The 17,165-nt window shown below is 37.6% G+C and overlaps 2 protein-coding genes across 9 annotated transcripts in view; both read right to left on the bottom strand.

Moving 5' to 3' along the window:
* Positions 1-1,767: 1,767 nt before the first annotated feature.
* Positions 1,768-4,891, bottom strand: LOC131699137 (E3 ubiquitin-protein ligase Arkadia-like). 2 transcript variants are annotated; one of them, XM_058995222.1, is made up of 4 exons: positions 4,765-4,891; positions 4,352-4,447; positions 3,619-3,740; positions 1,768-3,283 (listed from the first exon to the last, which is right to left on the bottom strand). In XM_058995222.1, exons 1-4 carry the CDS (start codon positions 4,834-4,836, stop codon positions 3,166-3,168), a joined length of 408 nt encoding a protein of 135 aa, XP_058851205.1. In that variant the 5' UTR covers positions 4,837-4,891; the 3' UTR covers positions 1,768-3,165. The 2 variants fall into 2 exon arrangements, with proteins under 2 accessions (XP_058851205.1, XP_058851207.1); XM_058995224.1 differs by having other exon boundaries at positions 3,619-3,722.
* A 1,790-nt stretch (positions 4,892-6,681) lies between these two features.
* LOC117429637 (E3 ubiquitin-protein ligase Arkadia-like) overlaps positions 6,682-17,165 on the bottom strand; it is a 44,474-nt gene continuing 33,990 nt past the window's right edge. Inside the window, exons 7-15 of one of the 7 annotated variants that reach the window (XM_058995215.1) lie at positions 16,475-16,552; positions 15,720-15,981; positions 11,636-11,993; positions 11,054-11,176; positions 10,743-10,863; positions 9,687-9,767; positions 9,274-9,369; positions 8,541-8,662; positions 6,682-8,205 (exon numbers count right to left, since the gene is read on the bottom strand). In XM_058995215.1, coding sequence (XP_058851198.1) covers positions 8,088-8,205; positions 8,541-8,662; positions 9,274-9,369; positions 9,687-9,767; positions 10,743-10,863; positions 11,054-11,176; positions 11,636-11,993; positions 15,720-15,981; positions 16,475-16,552 — 1,359 coding nt within the window. In that variant the 3' untranslated portion in view covers positions 6,682-8,087. The remainder of the gene's footprint in view (positions 8,206-8,540; positions 8,663-9,273; positions 9,370-9,686; positions 9,768-10,742; positions 10,864-11,053; positions 11,177-11,635; positions 11,994-15,719; positions 15,982-16,474; positions 16,553-17,165) is intronic. The other 6 variants (XM_058995217.1, XM_058995216.1, XM_058995218.1 and 3 more) reach the window with 6 other exon arrangements.

The raw sequence follows: 17,165 nt of genomic DNA, 5'->3' as shown, positions 1-17,165 counted from the left end.
TTATTAAAGATAGTTGGTTTACTATTTTCCAATCTATTATGATGTCTCCCCTCCATCTCCTCCTCCTCCTCCAGCGGGCAGAGATATTTATTACACAAATTGCACGGTTCAAGTTCACCTCTTTCAGCATCGGTATTTTCCAGTGAAAACTGCAGGACATTTTCACCATCCAGAGGAATAAGGGACTCCTCGTTTAGCATTGAGGGGTGGACTGAACCGCCCAGCTCAACAGTCAGGTACACACATTCGATCTTCTAGGGATATGCAAATAGAAAGTTTTCATAAATACCACTGGCTGTCATGAAGGACCTTGGTTTCATTTGACTGCTATGGGAAGTTACGTTGCAAAGCCCCTCCCCACACATGCAGTTGTTTTTTTTTTTCCTGACTGTAGTCCATACACACCCAACCCTTATACAGCGAAACCAAGGCCAAAAGGACTGGACATTTGAGACTGCTTATTGTAGATGCTGCAGTCAGCCACCTGAAATGAGCAAAACGTGTGTTGTGGGGTTTACTGGTAATCTGCTTATTGTGTGTTATATCAAAATACAGGTTTTACTGGAGGCCAGTTCAAGTGTGCTGCCAGTGAGACATTTATTTATTAAAGAATGAGAAGAATTAACTATTTTGTTTCAAGCACTTGAACTTGGCAAGATGCTGTACACAAGCTTCATTTTAACAAAACCATACTACCACCAGTTCATTTTGCTTCAGGTTTTTGGTATTTCTGGATTCATTTTCTAAACCAAATGGATTGTTTTGGGCATTTACGAACAAATATATTAGTATTCATTCAAGCTGGTATACATTAAATTTGACAATCTCCTTATATATTTTGATTTTCAAAAAAGATCATTTGGCTTCCATATTTAGTGCGAGTACAAAAGTAAAGCATTTGGGAGTTAGAGGGGGAGCCATTACTGCTGTGCATTTCAAACCAGCTGGCAGGGCATGTTTCATAATGAAATTCAAACCTACTCCAGAACTGCATATGCCATGATGGAAAAGAGCAATATCTGCACAAACATTGCTTACTTAGAGGCGTTGAAATATAAAAAGCAGAAAGCAACCCAACTTTCTTGAAAGAAGAACCAGGACTGCTTTTAAGTGTGCTACATGACTCACCACATCACCCACAATCAAATCCCCACTATACTGTTCTACAGTTACAAATATGTTTTGCTGAGGTACACAGATGGTAAATGTTTTTGAAAATAACACAGATTATCATGAGTAATTTCTTATTGATTTAGTCAATAGAATAGTTTTCTTTCTGATAGTTTACAATTTTAAGATGTGGGTGGAATGATGTTTGTAGTACAGTAGAATCCTGTTATCTCAGTGTTTTTGCCAGCATTCATATTCAGCTAATTAAATTATTCACCTAACATTGAACTGATTGAGGCATTGGAAATTCTGTTAAACAAACTGTCTACACCATGTTGTACTAAATGGAGAGTTGCATTTCTTTCTCTTGGAATGTGTGTATACTAAATAGACTTGAGAACGGAATCATTGCTCACAGTTGTGCAAAACCACAGCTTAGGAGAATAAATGGATATAAAGTATAAGCATTCCCATTGCTCATGGTGCCCAAGAAGATAATTGAGGTAAACAAGATGTTTGCATTTCAGTGTCTTGTATCCCATTACCTGAGCTTGACTAAAACAGAAAACTCTGTATCCTAAAACAAGTAAGACTAAAGTGTGATGTTAAATATCCATCATGAAAACACAAGAGTGACACAAAGCAGACAGAGACAAGTAAGAGTTACTTAACTTTATTTCTTTTTTATTTTATTTTAAACTAATATAAATCCCTTGGAAATGCATCCTGGGGCCATTAAAAGTCTATGAATGCATGGATACCTGCCATTAGTACTCCATTCCAACACTCCATTTATAATGTTATAATTTCAAAAATTCTGCAATCCTAGCGGAAATACATTACCTTGACGCACTTTTTTTTTTTTCCTTTTTCACAGGTCTCTTGACAGTCTCTTTTTTTCACCTTTATGTGCAAGTATATGCAATTTAGCTAGTTGAGATTAATATTAGTGTTTAAGAGTTGTTCACGGCAGCAAATGTGTTTGTTGCAACATTACAGAGACAAAAGGTAAATTTATGACAACCAGTACTAAAAGAAAAAAATATATACACACAATCTATGCAGACCAGTCAAGCCAGCAGGAGCAGTGAACATGTCTTAGCTGTGTTTGCCAGACAAACCATGCAAAGTATAGCTGCAATTAAGTTGTTTATGTTTGCAATAAGATTACAGGTCGAAATGTAATCTGCCCACGGCCAATTGAAAAAAAAATCAAAAATCACAGCTTCTGAAACCAAGCATGGGAAACGTCTGAGCAGTGGTCCTAACAGCTATTTGATAGGATCAACTCTGCCTGCATCCCACTGCTCAACTACGTGCCTATCAGTTAAAAGAACAGTCAAAATACATAATTATTTGACATTCATATATTGTGTTAAATTAAGCATGGAAAGTGAACATTTAAATAAAGGTGTGTGAAGAAAGGGAAATGGCTTTTTATGCATTTCCTAATTACTGTTTACAACTGATGGTTCAGTCTTTTCCCCACTAGGCTGACACTGAATGACGCCATCTACCAAATTTAATACAGCAGCTGTTCTTCCTAATGAAAAAAATCTCTTGATTTATATTTCCTTTACTAGTTGATCACAATCTCTATACATAAAACTAATATATAATGATCAATTAAATTAATCCTGTAAGGTTAGTAATGGATGTTGACATTCTATTCCAGTAAAGCAAGGCATTTTGATAAAATAAAAATCTTAAAAACAAATGCTACCTTTCTAGAGCAGTTATTCTTGCCTGCAAGTCTGAGGACGTGAAGCCCATTATATGTGCAAATAAATGCATTACACAGAACCATGCAAAAATAAAAATGACACAGAATAAAACTATTAAAAAGCTACATAAAAAAAGCTTTATAAATACAATAAAATTTTAAATCTATACTGAATGTAGTTCTAGCATTAACGGTACTATGTGACTTAGCTGGCACTCTAGGTTCAATGCTTTTTTTGTTGTTTTATTTTTGAATCTGCGCAGGTAATTCATGCCATCTTTGGTTGATTGCAGTACTGAGAAAAACAAAAATGAAAGTTCTTGAAAATAGCATCAACTTTCAGCCGAGAGCTGGGCCTCGATATCCACTCTGCAAATGGGACATTTCTTATTGGTGGTGAGCCACTGATCGACACACAGTTGGTGGAAAAGGTGCATACAGGGAAGGCGTCTGTAAAGAAAGAAAAAAAAAAAAAAAAAATTTAGCCCGTGTTCCTACTGATGTGTCATTTTATGTTTATACACTAGAGGGCACAAGATCTTATTCATTCCATGAACAGCCAAGATCTTTAAACAGTGCATGCATTGTATTTCTCTGTATTGGTCCAATTATTATTATTATTATTATTTTTTTTTTTTTTTGGAGATCCTTTGCTCCACCTCATTTGACCAAACATTTACTTTGAATTTATCGTTAGCTTTTTAACACACTGTTCCCCATTACAGCTGGGGAAAAAGGATGCATGTTAACTCCAGATGAGGCTGAACAAAGCTCCTAGGGTTTACCTGACATCCTCTCCTTCCTCGAGCATAGAAAGACAGATGGTACATTTCTCTTCGGTGTCTTCTTCTGCTCCCTCGTCGTCGTCCTGTTTACCGTGCAGCTTTCTCTGCAGAAAAAATAAAACCTACTTGTATTAAATTGGATGTCTATTAAGTTTACAGCTCCTTTAAAAACTAAAAACCAAACGGACTGTTATTTTAATCAACGGTCTGCTTATAAAGCTACAGTTGCCATTATTTCTGCAGAGGATTCTTTAGTCTCAGCAGCAGCATTAGGGGTGTCTGCACCTTTTGTAGGAATGATTTGAGGCTTGAAAATAAGTTTTAACATCTATGAATAATGCACTGCATCTATTAACTGTGATATTTATAAAATAGTACATATATTTAAAAGCCATTACTCACTGTGGAATGCTACACCTCCCCCACAATAAAAGTATCACATAAATGCTTGTTTATACGGTGTTCTTGCAGTAGACAAATGCATGCACAAGGGTATCTGTCTCCCACAGAGCAATATATCAATATGATTTACTACAAGGATGTATTTCTATATAACATTCCATCTTCTGGCTTTATTGTAATGAACTGACTTTCAAACAGGTACACTGGATTAAAAAAAGAAAAACTAAAACTACCTAACCTATTTCAACAAAGCCTTGATCATGGGCCATACAAAGGTTTGTGTGTTAAATATCCAGGCTACCCCTTTGACGTCCGTTCCAGCAGTTCTCACCTTTTTGTACTTGTGTGGATAAGTGCACCTCTCAATAGTTCCCTGAGAGGCACCCCGATTGACATTTCCTAATCTCTCTTCTAAATGAAGCAGATCCTACGGGAAGAAGACAGACGTGTGAGACTGACAGAGACTGAACCATTCTTAACATGTGCTAATCTACTGGCACTGCAGCTGCCACAATGCAAAGTAAATCAGGGATTGAAGGAGTTAAATGGCTAAATAAATGCACCAAGGACTTTGCCTTTTGGCATCTCTAAGCTGCTATAACATTGCGAATGAAAATACCCACCCCTTCCCCAGCAGTCTACCATGATGGATTTTATTGATTTTTAATGAAGCCTAGCGACAGTACAAAAAGTCCGAGTAATAGCAAAACGTGTTATCAGTACTTACTAACTTCTTATACGTACCTCATATGTTCGGCCAAATCCAGTCATTCTTGATGAAATATACCGAATGTGTGGGTAGGTTACTTCTGACATACCGGTATGCTGTAAAAAGGCAAATGCATTTAATTCAAGTTAAAATCACATACTAGAAATCCTAGAAACAATGCTTTCTTCCCCAAGACCCCCACATTGCAGGTTGTCATTCATCCCCAATACAAATTCTGATCTTTAACAAGGTAATGTTAACCTTTATCTACAATCAGCGCTATAGATAAGGTTTTGGGTCACTGAGTAAATTAGCCAGTGAGTAAAACGCAGCTTTACCTTGAAGTCATGAGTACTTTCAATAATGAGTATTTTCCAGTGAAAACTGCAGGACATTTTCACCATCCAGAGGAATAAGGGACTCCTCGTTTAGCATTTGAGGGGTGGACTGAACCGCCCAGCTCAACAGTCAGGTACACACATTCGATCTTCTAGGGATATGCAAATAGAAAGTTTTCATAAATACCACTGGCTGTCATGAAGGACCTTGGTTTCATTTGACTGCTATGGGAAGTTACGTTGCAAAGCCCCTCCCCACACATGCAGTTGTTTTTTTTTCTGACTGTAGTCCATACACACCCAACCCTTATACAGTGAAACCAAGGCCAAAAGGACTGGACATTTGAGACTGCTTATTGTAGATGCTGCAGTCAGCCACCTGAAATGAGCAAAACGTGTGGTGTGGGGTTTACTGGTAATCTGCTTATTGTGTGTTATATCAAAATACAGGTTTTACTGGAGGCCAGTTCAAGTGTGCTGCCAGTGAGACATTTATTTATTAAAGAATGAGAAGAATTAACTATTTTGTTTCAAGCACTTGAACTTGGCAAGATGCTGTACACAAGCTTCATTTTAACAAAACCATACTACCACCAGTTCATTTTGCTTCAGGTTTTTGGTATTTCTGGATTCATTTTCTAAACCAAATGGATTGTTTTGGGCATTTACGAACAAATATATTAGTATTCATTCAAGCTGGTATACATTAAATTTGACAATCTCCTTATATATTTTGATTTTCAAAAAAGATAATTTGGCTTCCATATTTAGTGCGAGTACAAAAGTAAAGCATTTGGGAGTTAGAGGGGGAGCCATTACTGCTGTGCATTTCAAACCAGCTGGCAGGGCATGTTTCATAACGAAATTCAAACCTACTGCAGAACTGCATATGCCATGATGGAAAAGAGCAATATCTGCACAAACATTGCTTACTTAGAAGCGTTGAAATATAAAAAGCAGAAAGCAACCCAACTTTCTTGAAAGAAGAACCAGGACTGCTTTTAAGTGTGCTACATGACTCACCACATCACCCACAATCAAATCCCCACTATACTGTTCTACAGTTACAAATATGTTTTGCTGAGGTACACAGATGGTAAATGTTTTTGAAAATAACACAGATTATCATGAGTAATTTCTTATTGATTTAGTCAATAGAATAGTTTTCTTTCTGATAGTTTACAATTTTAAGATGTGGGTGGAATGATGTTTGTAGTACAGTAGAATCCTGTTATCTCAGTGTTTTTGCCAGCATTCATATTCAGCTAATTAAATTATTCACCTAACATTGAACTGATTGAGGCATTGGAAATTCTGTTAAACAAACTGTCTACACCATGTTGTACTAAATGGAGAGTTGCATTTCTTTCTCTTGGAATGTGTGTATACTAAATAGACTTGAGAACGGAATCATTGCTCACAGTTGTGCAAAACCACAGCTTAGGAGAATAAATAGATATAAAGTATAAGCATTCCCATTTCAGTGTCTTGTATCCCATTACCTGAGCTTGACTAAAACAGAAAACTCTGTATCCTAAAACAAGTAAGACTAAAGTGTGATGTTAAATATCCATCATGGAAACACAAGAGTGACACAAAGCAGACAGAGACAAGTAAGAGTTACTTAACTTTATTTCTTTTTTATTTTATTTTAAACTAATATAAATCCCTTGGAAATGCATCCTGGGGCCATTAAAAGTCTATGAATGCATGGATACCTGCCATTAGTACTCCATTCCAACACTCCATTTATAATGTTACAATTTCAAAAATTCTGCAATCCTAGCGGAAATACATTACCTTGACGCACTTTTTTTTTTTTTCCTTTTTCACAGGTCTCTTGACAGTCTCTTTTTTTCACCTTTATGTGCAAGTATATGCAATTTAGCTAGTTGAGATTAATATTAGTGTTTAAAGAGTTGTTCACGGCAGCAAATGTGTTTGTTGCAACATTACAGAGACAAAAGGTAAATTTATGACAACCAGTACTAAAAGAAAAAAATATATACACACAATCTATGCAGACCAGTCAAGCCAGCAGGAGCAGTGAACATGTCTTAGCTGTGTTTGCCAGACAAACCATGCAAAGTATAGCTGCAATTAAGTTGTTTATGTTTGCAATAAGATTACAGGTCGAAATGTAATCTGCCCACGGCCAATTGAAAAAAAAATCAAAAATCACAGCTTCTGAAACCAAGCATGGGAAACGTCTGAGCAGTGGTCCTAACAGCTATTTGATAGGATCAACTCTGCCTGCATCCCACTGCTCAACTACGTGCCTATCAGTTAAAAGAACAGTCAAAATACATAATTATTTGACATTCATATATTGTGTTAAATTAAGCATGGAAAGTGAACATTTAAATAAAGGTGTGTGAAGAAAGGGAAATGGCTTTTTATGCATTTCCTAATTACTGTTTACAACTGATGGTTCAGTCTTTTCCCCACTAGGCTGACACTGAATGACGCCATCTACCAAATTTAATACAGCAGCTGTTCTTCCTAATGAAAAAAATCTCTTGATTTATATTTCCTTTACTAGTTGATCACAATCTCTATACATAAAACTAATATATAATGATCAATTAAATTAATCCTGTAAGGTTAGTAATGGATGTTGACATTCTATTCCAGTAAAGCAAGGCATTTTGTAAAAAATAAAATAAAAATCTTAAAAACAAATGCTACCTTTCTAGAGCAGTTATTCTTGCCTGCAAGTCTGAGGACGTGAAGCCCATTATATGTGCAAATAAATGCATTACACAGAACCATGCAAAAATAAAAATGACACAGAATAAAACTATTAAAAAGCTACATAAAAAAAGCTTTATAAATACAATAAAATTTTAAATCTATACTGAATGTAGTTCTAGCATTAACGGTACTATGTGACTTAGCTGGCACTCTAGGTTCAATGCTTTTTTTGTTGTTTTATTTTTGAATCTGCGCAGGTAATTCATGCCATCTTTGGTTGATTGCAGTACTGAGAAAAACAAAAATGAAAGTTCTTGAAAATAGCATCAACTTTCAGCCGAGAGCTGGGCCTCGATATCCACTCTGCAAATGGGACATTTCTTATTGGTGGTGAGCCACTGATCGACACACAGTTGGTGGAAAAGGTGCATACAGGGAAGGCGTCTGTAAAGAAAGAAAAAAAAAAAAAAAAAATTTAGCCCGTGTTCCTACTGATGTGTCATTTTATGTTTATACACTAGAGGGCACAAGATCTTATTCATTCCATGAACAGCCAAGATCTTTAAACAGTGCATGCATTGTATTTCTCTGTATTGGTCCAATTATTATTATTATTATTATTTTTTTTTTTTTTTGGAGATCCTTTGCTCCACCTCATTTGACCAAACATTTACTTTGAATTTATCGTTAGCTTTTTAACACACTGTTCCCCATTACAGCTGGGGAAAAAGGATGCATGTTAACTCCAGATGAGGCTGAACAAAGCTCCTAGGGTTTACCTGACATCCTCTCCTTCCTCGAGCATAGAAAGACAGATGGTACATTTCTCTTCGGTGTCTTCTTCTGCTCCCTCGTCGTCGTCCTGTTTACCGTGCAGCTTTCTCTGCAGAAAAAATAAAACCTACTTGTATTAAATTGGATGTCTATTAAGTTTACAGCTCCTTTAAAAACTAAAAACCAAACGGACTGTTATTTTAATCAACGGTCTGCTTATAAAGCTACAGTTGCCATTATTTCTGCAGAGGATTCTTTAGTCTCAGCAGCAGCATTAGGGGTGTCTGCACCTTTTGTAGGAATGATTTGAGGCTTGAAAATAAGTTTTAACATCTATGAATAATGCACTGCATCTATTAACTGTGATATTTATAAAATAGTACATATATTTAAAAGCCATTACTCACTGTGGAATGCTACACCTCCCCCACAATAAAAGTATCACATAAATGCTTGTTTATACGGTGTTCTTGCAGTAGACAAATGCATGCACAAGGGTATCTGTCTCCCACAGAGCAATATATCAATATGATTTACTACAAGGATGTATTTCTATATAACATTCCATCTTCTGGCTTTATTGTAATGAACTGACTTTCAAACAGGTACACTGGATTAAAAAAAGAAAAACTAAAACTACCTAACCTATTTCAACAAAGCCTTGATCATGGGCCATACAAAGGTTTGTGTGTTAAATATCCAGGCTACCCCTTTGACGTCCGTTCCAGCAGTTCTCACCTTTTTGTACTTGTGTGGATAAGTGCACCTCTCAATAGTTCCCTGAGAGGCACCCCGATTGACATTTCCTAATCTCTCTTCTAAATGAAGCAGATCCTACGGGAAGAAGACAGACGTGTGAGACTGACAGAGACTGAACCATTCTTAACATGTGCTAATCTACTGGCACTGCAGCTGCCACAATGCAAAGTAAATCAGGGATTGAAGGAGTTAAATGGCTAAATAAATGCACCAAGGACTTTGCCTTTTGGCATCTCTAAGCTGCTATAACATTGCGAATGAAAATACCCACCCCTTCCCCAGCAGTCTACCATGATGGATTTTATTGATTTTTAATGAAGCCTAGCGACAGTACAAAAAGTCAGAGTAATAGCAAAACGTGTTATCAGTACTTACTAACTTCTTATACGTACCTCATATGTTCGGCCAAATCCAGTCATTCTTGATGAAATATACCGAATGTGTGGGTAGGTTACTTCTGACATACCGGTATGCTGTAAAAAGGCAAATGCATTTAATTCAAGTAAAATCACATCCTTTCTAATTTAGAAATCCTAGAAACAATGCTTTCTTCCCCAAGACCCCCACATTGCAGGTTGTCATTCATCCCCAATACAAATTCTGATCTTTAACAAGGTAATGTTAACCTTTATCTACAATCAGCGCTATAGATAAGGTTTGGGGTCACCGAGTAAATTAGCCAGTGAGTAAAACGCAGCTTTACCTTGAAGTCATGAGTACTTTCAATAAACAACTGTACATACATTAATGCTAACTTATGGGTTATGCATTAACTACAGCCTTACATTTTAACCAATGCTACTTTGAACTACTGTATAAAAAACCTGCTCTTACTATAAAAACAAATTATTCTTATTTGCTTATTGACCACAAACAATATGGCTGTGAATCAAATAAAACAGAAAGAATATTTATTTTGTTTTATTCCAACGCTGCAGATGGGATATACTTAACAAAAAGGCCTGCATGCACATACCATATATATTTCTGAGTTGGCTCAACTATACTTTTTTTTTATTGAAAACTCAAGACTTATTGGTCATGTGTTTCTGGCAATTCCCATGTGAGGCTACAAGCTGTTCTGTCATTTCTCTAGTTACCGCATGCAGTATATTTACAATTGACCATTGAGACGCCGGGAACCAACGACGTACAAGAAGCTTGATAACATGCGAACTCAAGCTGTGCTGCAAAGTTGCTCTGTGTATTCATTACTCATTCAATTGAAATATCATTTGTAATTCACTGTGTTTCAATCCCTAAAACACCCTTTCTGCAGCTTATATGAAGCACTGCCTACAATGACCTTTTATTTGTATTAGTTCATTCAACGAAAGAAAGATCATTTGTATTCATTGTATATACTACTACAGCAATGTCAGTGTGGTAGTACAAACTAAAGCCTGAGCTCAATCCAATAACAAAAAACACAGCATATTTGGACTTACCATAAATGGAACAATAGGGAAATGATGAAGTCGAGGAGGGGCGTGGTAATGTGGCAGGTGAGGATGCAAATGGCCTGGTGGATAAGGAGCTACAGTCACTCCAGCTTCAATCCCCAGTTCCCTAGAAAGAAAGAAAACAATCCAAGTTAAAAAACAAACAAATATAATTCTGTATACAGATGACATGCTGCATGGTCATGTATCCTCCACAGAAAGTTGTACCACTACTCATTTCGAACTTTAAGAGCCATTACAGTGGAAGCTCAGAATGGAAACAAAAGCCATCAGGAATCCCAATGAACAGCACTAACCAGGCTCTCTGGTCCGGTTGTCGTGGGTGGGAGGACATAGTCTGCGGAACATGAATATGGTGTCCATGCCCGTAGTTAGGGTGCATTCTATGAGGGTGTGGTGGAGGACGCTCGTGTGCTCGTCTAATTGGAGAAAGCACACATACAAAAGGTTAGTTAAACACAGACTACATACATGGATTTATGAACACTGTACTACTGATCCCAAGGGAAAGCTGATCTATTTCCTGCAAACTAGAAAAATCCCTTCCACCCCCTCAAACAGGAAGGAGACCAGAAATTTGCAGCCATCTGTCCTGGCATCACTTTTTAGTTGCTATGCACGATATATATATATATATATTTTTTTTTAGGACTCTAACCATTACACGGCCAACCAGTCCTTTTCTGTGCTACATATACATTTGCAATCCTTTCTGCCTGTTATAGATGAATTTTCCCACAATATGAAATTAATCTACCTTTATAATTGCTGTGAATTACATCAGACCAGAATCTCTTATGAGCAAAGTTCAGGACGAAGCACATGAACGTTACAAAAGCTATCTCCCTAAAGCAATGACAGGAAGAATGTGGACTTACGTTGGGTGCTGCATCATGCGTCTCCGCTGGACTTCCATCCTCTGCAACATCTCGTGCTGGTGAAGTCTCTGTACGGAGGGACCCATGTGATGTGCAAGGGGCTGGTGCTCATGGGGTATGTGCTGTGGTATAGGTGCTGCAGAACTGGGGAGGTGGTGGGAGGGAAGGGTGGGGGGCGGTGCTGGTGGCACAGAGTGGCTCGGTGTGTGAGAGGGGAGCTGGGGGTGAAAGGGGTGCACAGGGTGAGGAATAACATACTCAGTCTGTGGTGGGGGCTGTGGTGGGAGTGGGGGATTTCCATGTGAGTGAGGGCAGGAGGAAGAAGTTTGGTGGTGAAGTGATCGTGCCAGCGGGCCATCTATACAACAAACAAAAAGATTAGCGTTAGTTTAAAAGGCTGGTTCAGATCTAAGAAGCTTCTGCAGCAAAATGGGTTTTATAAGAATAGCTGCAGAAGGACCATGAGATCCTCTTGCACAGGCACCTTTACAGATTAAGAGATCCGATTAAAATTGCCACTTTCCAATTATTTTAAAATCCAATCACCGCACAGAAATGTCTGAACCAGCCCCAGCATTACACAATACTTCTGCAGCTGTTTAAGCCAATGCATACCAGTGACGTTTTTATTTTACTACTTAAAGCTTAATCGTTACTATAAAAAAGAGTTAAAAAAGACCAATACTATTTTCAGTTTAAATAAATAAAAATGAACAAATTCTACTAAGCAGTCAGCAGACCAGCATAACCCACTTTGGCATATAGGCCATGAAAATATGCTGAGCTTATGCATTTTCATAACAGAACAGTTCCCTGGCGTGTTACTATAGATCTGAACAGAGACATTGAAAAAACCTGACTGACATACTAAACAGCAGTGAATAAAGATGCCAATTGTAACGCTCATCACAGTCCATTTGTGTTGAATTTTCTGAAACTTAATTCTACAAATGTTATATATAATAATATATATATAATAATATATATATATATATATATATATATATATATATATATATCTATATATACACACACACACACAAGACATTTAGCGGAGGGTTTAGTTATATTTCCTGACATCTGACCACCTTATTATAACGCGACTGTTTTCATGTCGGTGAGCCCATGCCTTGTAGATAGGTTTGCAAATGTTCCAATGGTGTGTACAACTAACTGACAGTATGTCTCTGTGCTACTCTGCGTACTGTATTATTTATTTTCACATCAAATAAAAATGTAGACAATTTTAACATCAGCAAAAAACATATTGTAGTTAAAATGTCGTTAACTATTTAAATGCATTCAGGAAATGTCATCTAACAGTGACATCAGAGAATTATTTAAGGTCAACGAATATATCATGGCAGGTAACCAGGCAACAGGTTTGACAAATCCTGAGGTCTATTCAAAACGACAGCACACTTACAACATATTGCAGAGAATGGCAGTAGATTTGTATGATGCACATTTCACATTGATCCAGAAAGTTTCAACAATCCATTTCGATCTAGTTATATTCTTATTATTCACAGTAACAAATAATAAAGCATGGTTATATTCGTAGTTACAATTCACCAATGAATGTAAGAACATAATTTAAACAAAAACATTAGCCAACGTTTCCAGAACAATTCATATAATAATGTACTACATCATAGATTTAAAATACACCGGTAACCAAGATGAGACGGTTTACTGCAAAAAGTATAGAACTGGTTTATGACGATAGAAAGAAATCTTCACTGAAATCTTTGTGCAGATCGGCCTACAAAAGGAAGGATAGCACCGGTATTTTCCTGGTATTGTCTACTCGAATCCATTTTGAATACGGGCATTATATTATATATATATATATATATATATATATATATATATATATATATATATATATATATATATATATCTTGCAAAATCGATTGCTGCATTTTTTATAACAGCATCACAGTAACAAAATATCACACAACAAACTTAAAACAATTCAACTATAGTACAAGGTTTCCCTACTGCTTACCGTCCAAAATAAACTAAAGTAATTAAAAATGCGAATAATTCCACGTACGTGGTACGTTAATAATTAAAAAAAACAAACAAACAAACAAAAAAAAAACACGCGCTGGATGCTACAAATTAAACCAGGATACCGCAGTAAAGCCACCACGGTACACAACACACAAACTTTCTTAAAGCACTTTAATAATAACAATTACACTACCTATGTATATTTCATAGCCGCAAAAAGGGTAGTACATGCCGGCCAAATCCACTGAAGTCATGTTTGAAAGTGTAAATGCGCTGGATTTTAGCGAGATTTTAGTTAATTTGAGTAGCAGACCACCTCAAAAAAAAAAAAACATTTTGGGCAAAACCAGCCCCAGAAAACCAATCAAATCTGGCAACGCTGAGGACGTGAAAAGAAAAAAAGACCAATCGGAAAAAGCGACGCTCAGCTGCACGCATCTCCCGGCCCCAGGGGAGGTGGGGCTTGTAGAGGGATAACAGTTCATTAGCATAAAGCGTCCGGCCAGCATATCGCACCCCGCGGCCAAAAGGAGAAAGGGCTAGATGTGGAGAACAAAGAGTACACCACCATTGTGTTCTTGTTTTTTTGTTTTTTAATCATGTAGTTTCGATGACAGCTGCTGTTAATGCTCCCTTTAAAAAAAAGACAGAAACTGTTTTCATCTGAGAGTGTCCAACAACCACATTGCTCGATACAAACCACCCCAAACAGAATGTATAGAATGACTAAATACAAAGCATTTCTGTTTCTTCTGCTTTTTCAATAATACAGCTGCTTTTTAGTGGCCCAAACTCATAAGCTCAGGGACTACTGAGAAATATTGCAAAATATAATGGTGAAATGCAAGACTTGCACAGGTGTAAATGGGCAAAATCCTTACCCAGATTTAAGAAAACGTAAGTACTAGGGAAGTTATTTATTTATTAGTGAAAAAAGTCCTGGCAGGTCTACAAAGCATTGTTAAAGAATGGTGTGTCTAGATATTTACTTTGTTTATTAGAAAACAAAAATGTGGTTCTTCTTGGTGTTAGACGGTTATTCAATAAGTAAATAATGCAGTATTTATTTTTTTTTTTAATTTAGTGTGTCCAATTATAAATTTTCCATCAGATTTTCTCCCAATTTGGAATGCCCAATCGCTTCTCTCCTCACCGCAGCAATTCCCCACATGGCTCAGGAGACCAGTGATTCAGTGGGCGTCCTCAGATCCCACAACCAAGCCAGCTTTCTTTTTCACCCAGGAACTCCAGAGCCGATGTCAGTGAGCCACCGACCTCAGCCCAGCCCTGCAGGTGTCTGCTCTGAGCTCACTGGGTGCCTGGCCAGCAGGGTTCTCTGTAGAGTGATGAGGTGAAACAGTCCCTGCCTGTTTTCCCTCCCTAACCCATGGGAGCATCTGGGGTCAATGTGACGCTCCCTTCGGAGTCCCCAGTGAAGACTGGCCTACTTCACACAGCCAGGACGTGAACCTGCGCTGTGCGACTCACCCTGCGCACCACGCGGCTGCGCTTCTATCAGGTGAGCCCCTCGGGGACCCCCTAACACAGTATCTTACACCGATTCTGTTAAACCAGGCGCTAGACCAAAATGACCACAACTTTGAGGCAGCTTGCCAAATATATATATATATATATATAATCTGTAGTCATTTCACGAAAACCCTGAAATGTAGTCATTTGGTTACATGCCTGACTTGACAGATCAGCTAACACATACACAGTAGGTATCATTATGGCCTACGCTACAATATGTTCATGTTATTTAAACTTGGCTAGTACAGGTTGTATTAATTACTACACAAGTTGCATTTAGATAATGTATCTATTAATATCCATATTCTTTCTTTTACTATTCCTATTTACTCAATGTGTTCTCATTGACTTGCAAGCTGTTTTTTCTTGGTGATTCCTCATATGTGTCTCTGGCTGGCATCCCAGGGGTTGAGAGGCATATATGCCTGTGCTAGAAAAGCTTATGAATATGAATTTATTGCAATCTAAATAGAGCATACAGTCCTCCTAGAAACATGTGTGAGCCAAGTTTGAATTTGGAAGGGGTACTTACATGTGGGGTGCATATAATGTCTACAGGAGGAGAGCTGGGGCTGGGGCTGGAGCTGGGGCTGGGGTTGGGGCTGGGCGACCATGGCTGATCCATAGCTGTCTACGGTCACTTGTTGGATGGGCCCAGCAGTGTTCTGAGGACCAAAAGCTGTAGTTCTTGACGAGGAGCCAGGGCAGCAAGGATCAAAGGCAGAGGTTCCATGGAAACTGCTGCTCCCGTGGCTTCTGTAGCCATTGTTGCTTAGATCCACAGGCAGGGTCTGCTAAAATACATATATAGATTTAAAATAAAATATTTAAAACACATTTTGTTGTACATAGATTTCCTGGAACTCTAACCAAAAGAGGAATTAAAAAAACAGATGAATAGTTACCAACATTGGCATATCATCTATATATTCCAATGTTGGGAACGCCTGTAGATTGGGAGTATTTTATGGGCAGTATATTACTTAGGAGTAACAATTAATCAAAACCAAATGTAATATCCAAATAAAAAGCTAAAGCACATCCCTCTCAATCTGGTGCTGATGTCACAGAAAAAGCCCACTGTATTGCCTAGCAAACTGTGGATGAGCAGGACAACTTAAAACTAAAAGAATACATTCACAAGAGCTAGCCGCTAAACCTAAAAGAAGAAAGAAGTATAGAGTACACTGCTGGGTGACCGAACACTAGACAATGACTGCCTTTGATCTTGGAATTGACTGAATATTGTAAGGAGCTGTCCTCCCTGTAAGCCACTGAAATACGTACGTTTCTAGAAAACATTGCTGGATTAGATACATGAAACAATTTACTGTTGGACCTCATCCACAGCCCTCCAACAGTGAGCTGAAAAACCAACAAAAAAAAACTTGACATATCCAGTGAAGTATAGTTCGCTCTGTATTCAAAGAGATATCAGTTCTGTTTTAAACAAGGTTAAAGACTTTGATGTATTATACATAACCTATTCTGGGGATGTGGCTTGTGGCTGTACGTGTATCTGTAATATCAGTCACTGCTTACGGGGAGTTTATCAAAGTGTGAAACAGCTACATAAATGTGTATAACAAATAACCACTTATGTTCAAAAACCAGCACCTAATTGTGAACACAGATCCACCCATCTTGTATCTTAAATCCATTGAAATTTAGACTTGCAGAAAATAAAAACTCTCCAAATTCATGTATTTATTGCTAAAATGTAACAATACCTCATTGAACCCCCAGTCTCAGTTGTACACATAGGTGCAAGAGCAGGAAGTGAGCTTAGGAACCTCAATTAGAGCAAACCCCAAACATTACTGAACATGTTTTCTGAAGAAAGGGTTCTGCTTTACAAACCGGATCTTGTGTCAATCACCTGCCCAGAGCATATGCTGAAAAAATCTAGTCACAGGAATACATTCAGGGCATTAGTGACTATAGTGACTGATGCACCGATTCATATGTACTTTAACAT

This window comes from Acipenser ruthenus, chromosome 21 (assembly GCF_902713425.1).
Source record: "Acipenser ruthenus chromosome 21, fAciRut3.2 maternal haplotype, whole genome shotgun sequence".
Lineage (NCBI taxonomy): Eukaryota > Metazoa > Chordata > Actinopteri > Acipenseriformes > Acipenseridae > Acipenser > Acipenser ruthenus.
The sequence above is the reverse complement of the archived record's forward strand: the minus strand, read 5'-3'. Positions and strand labels throughout refer to the sequence as shown.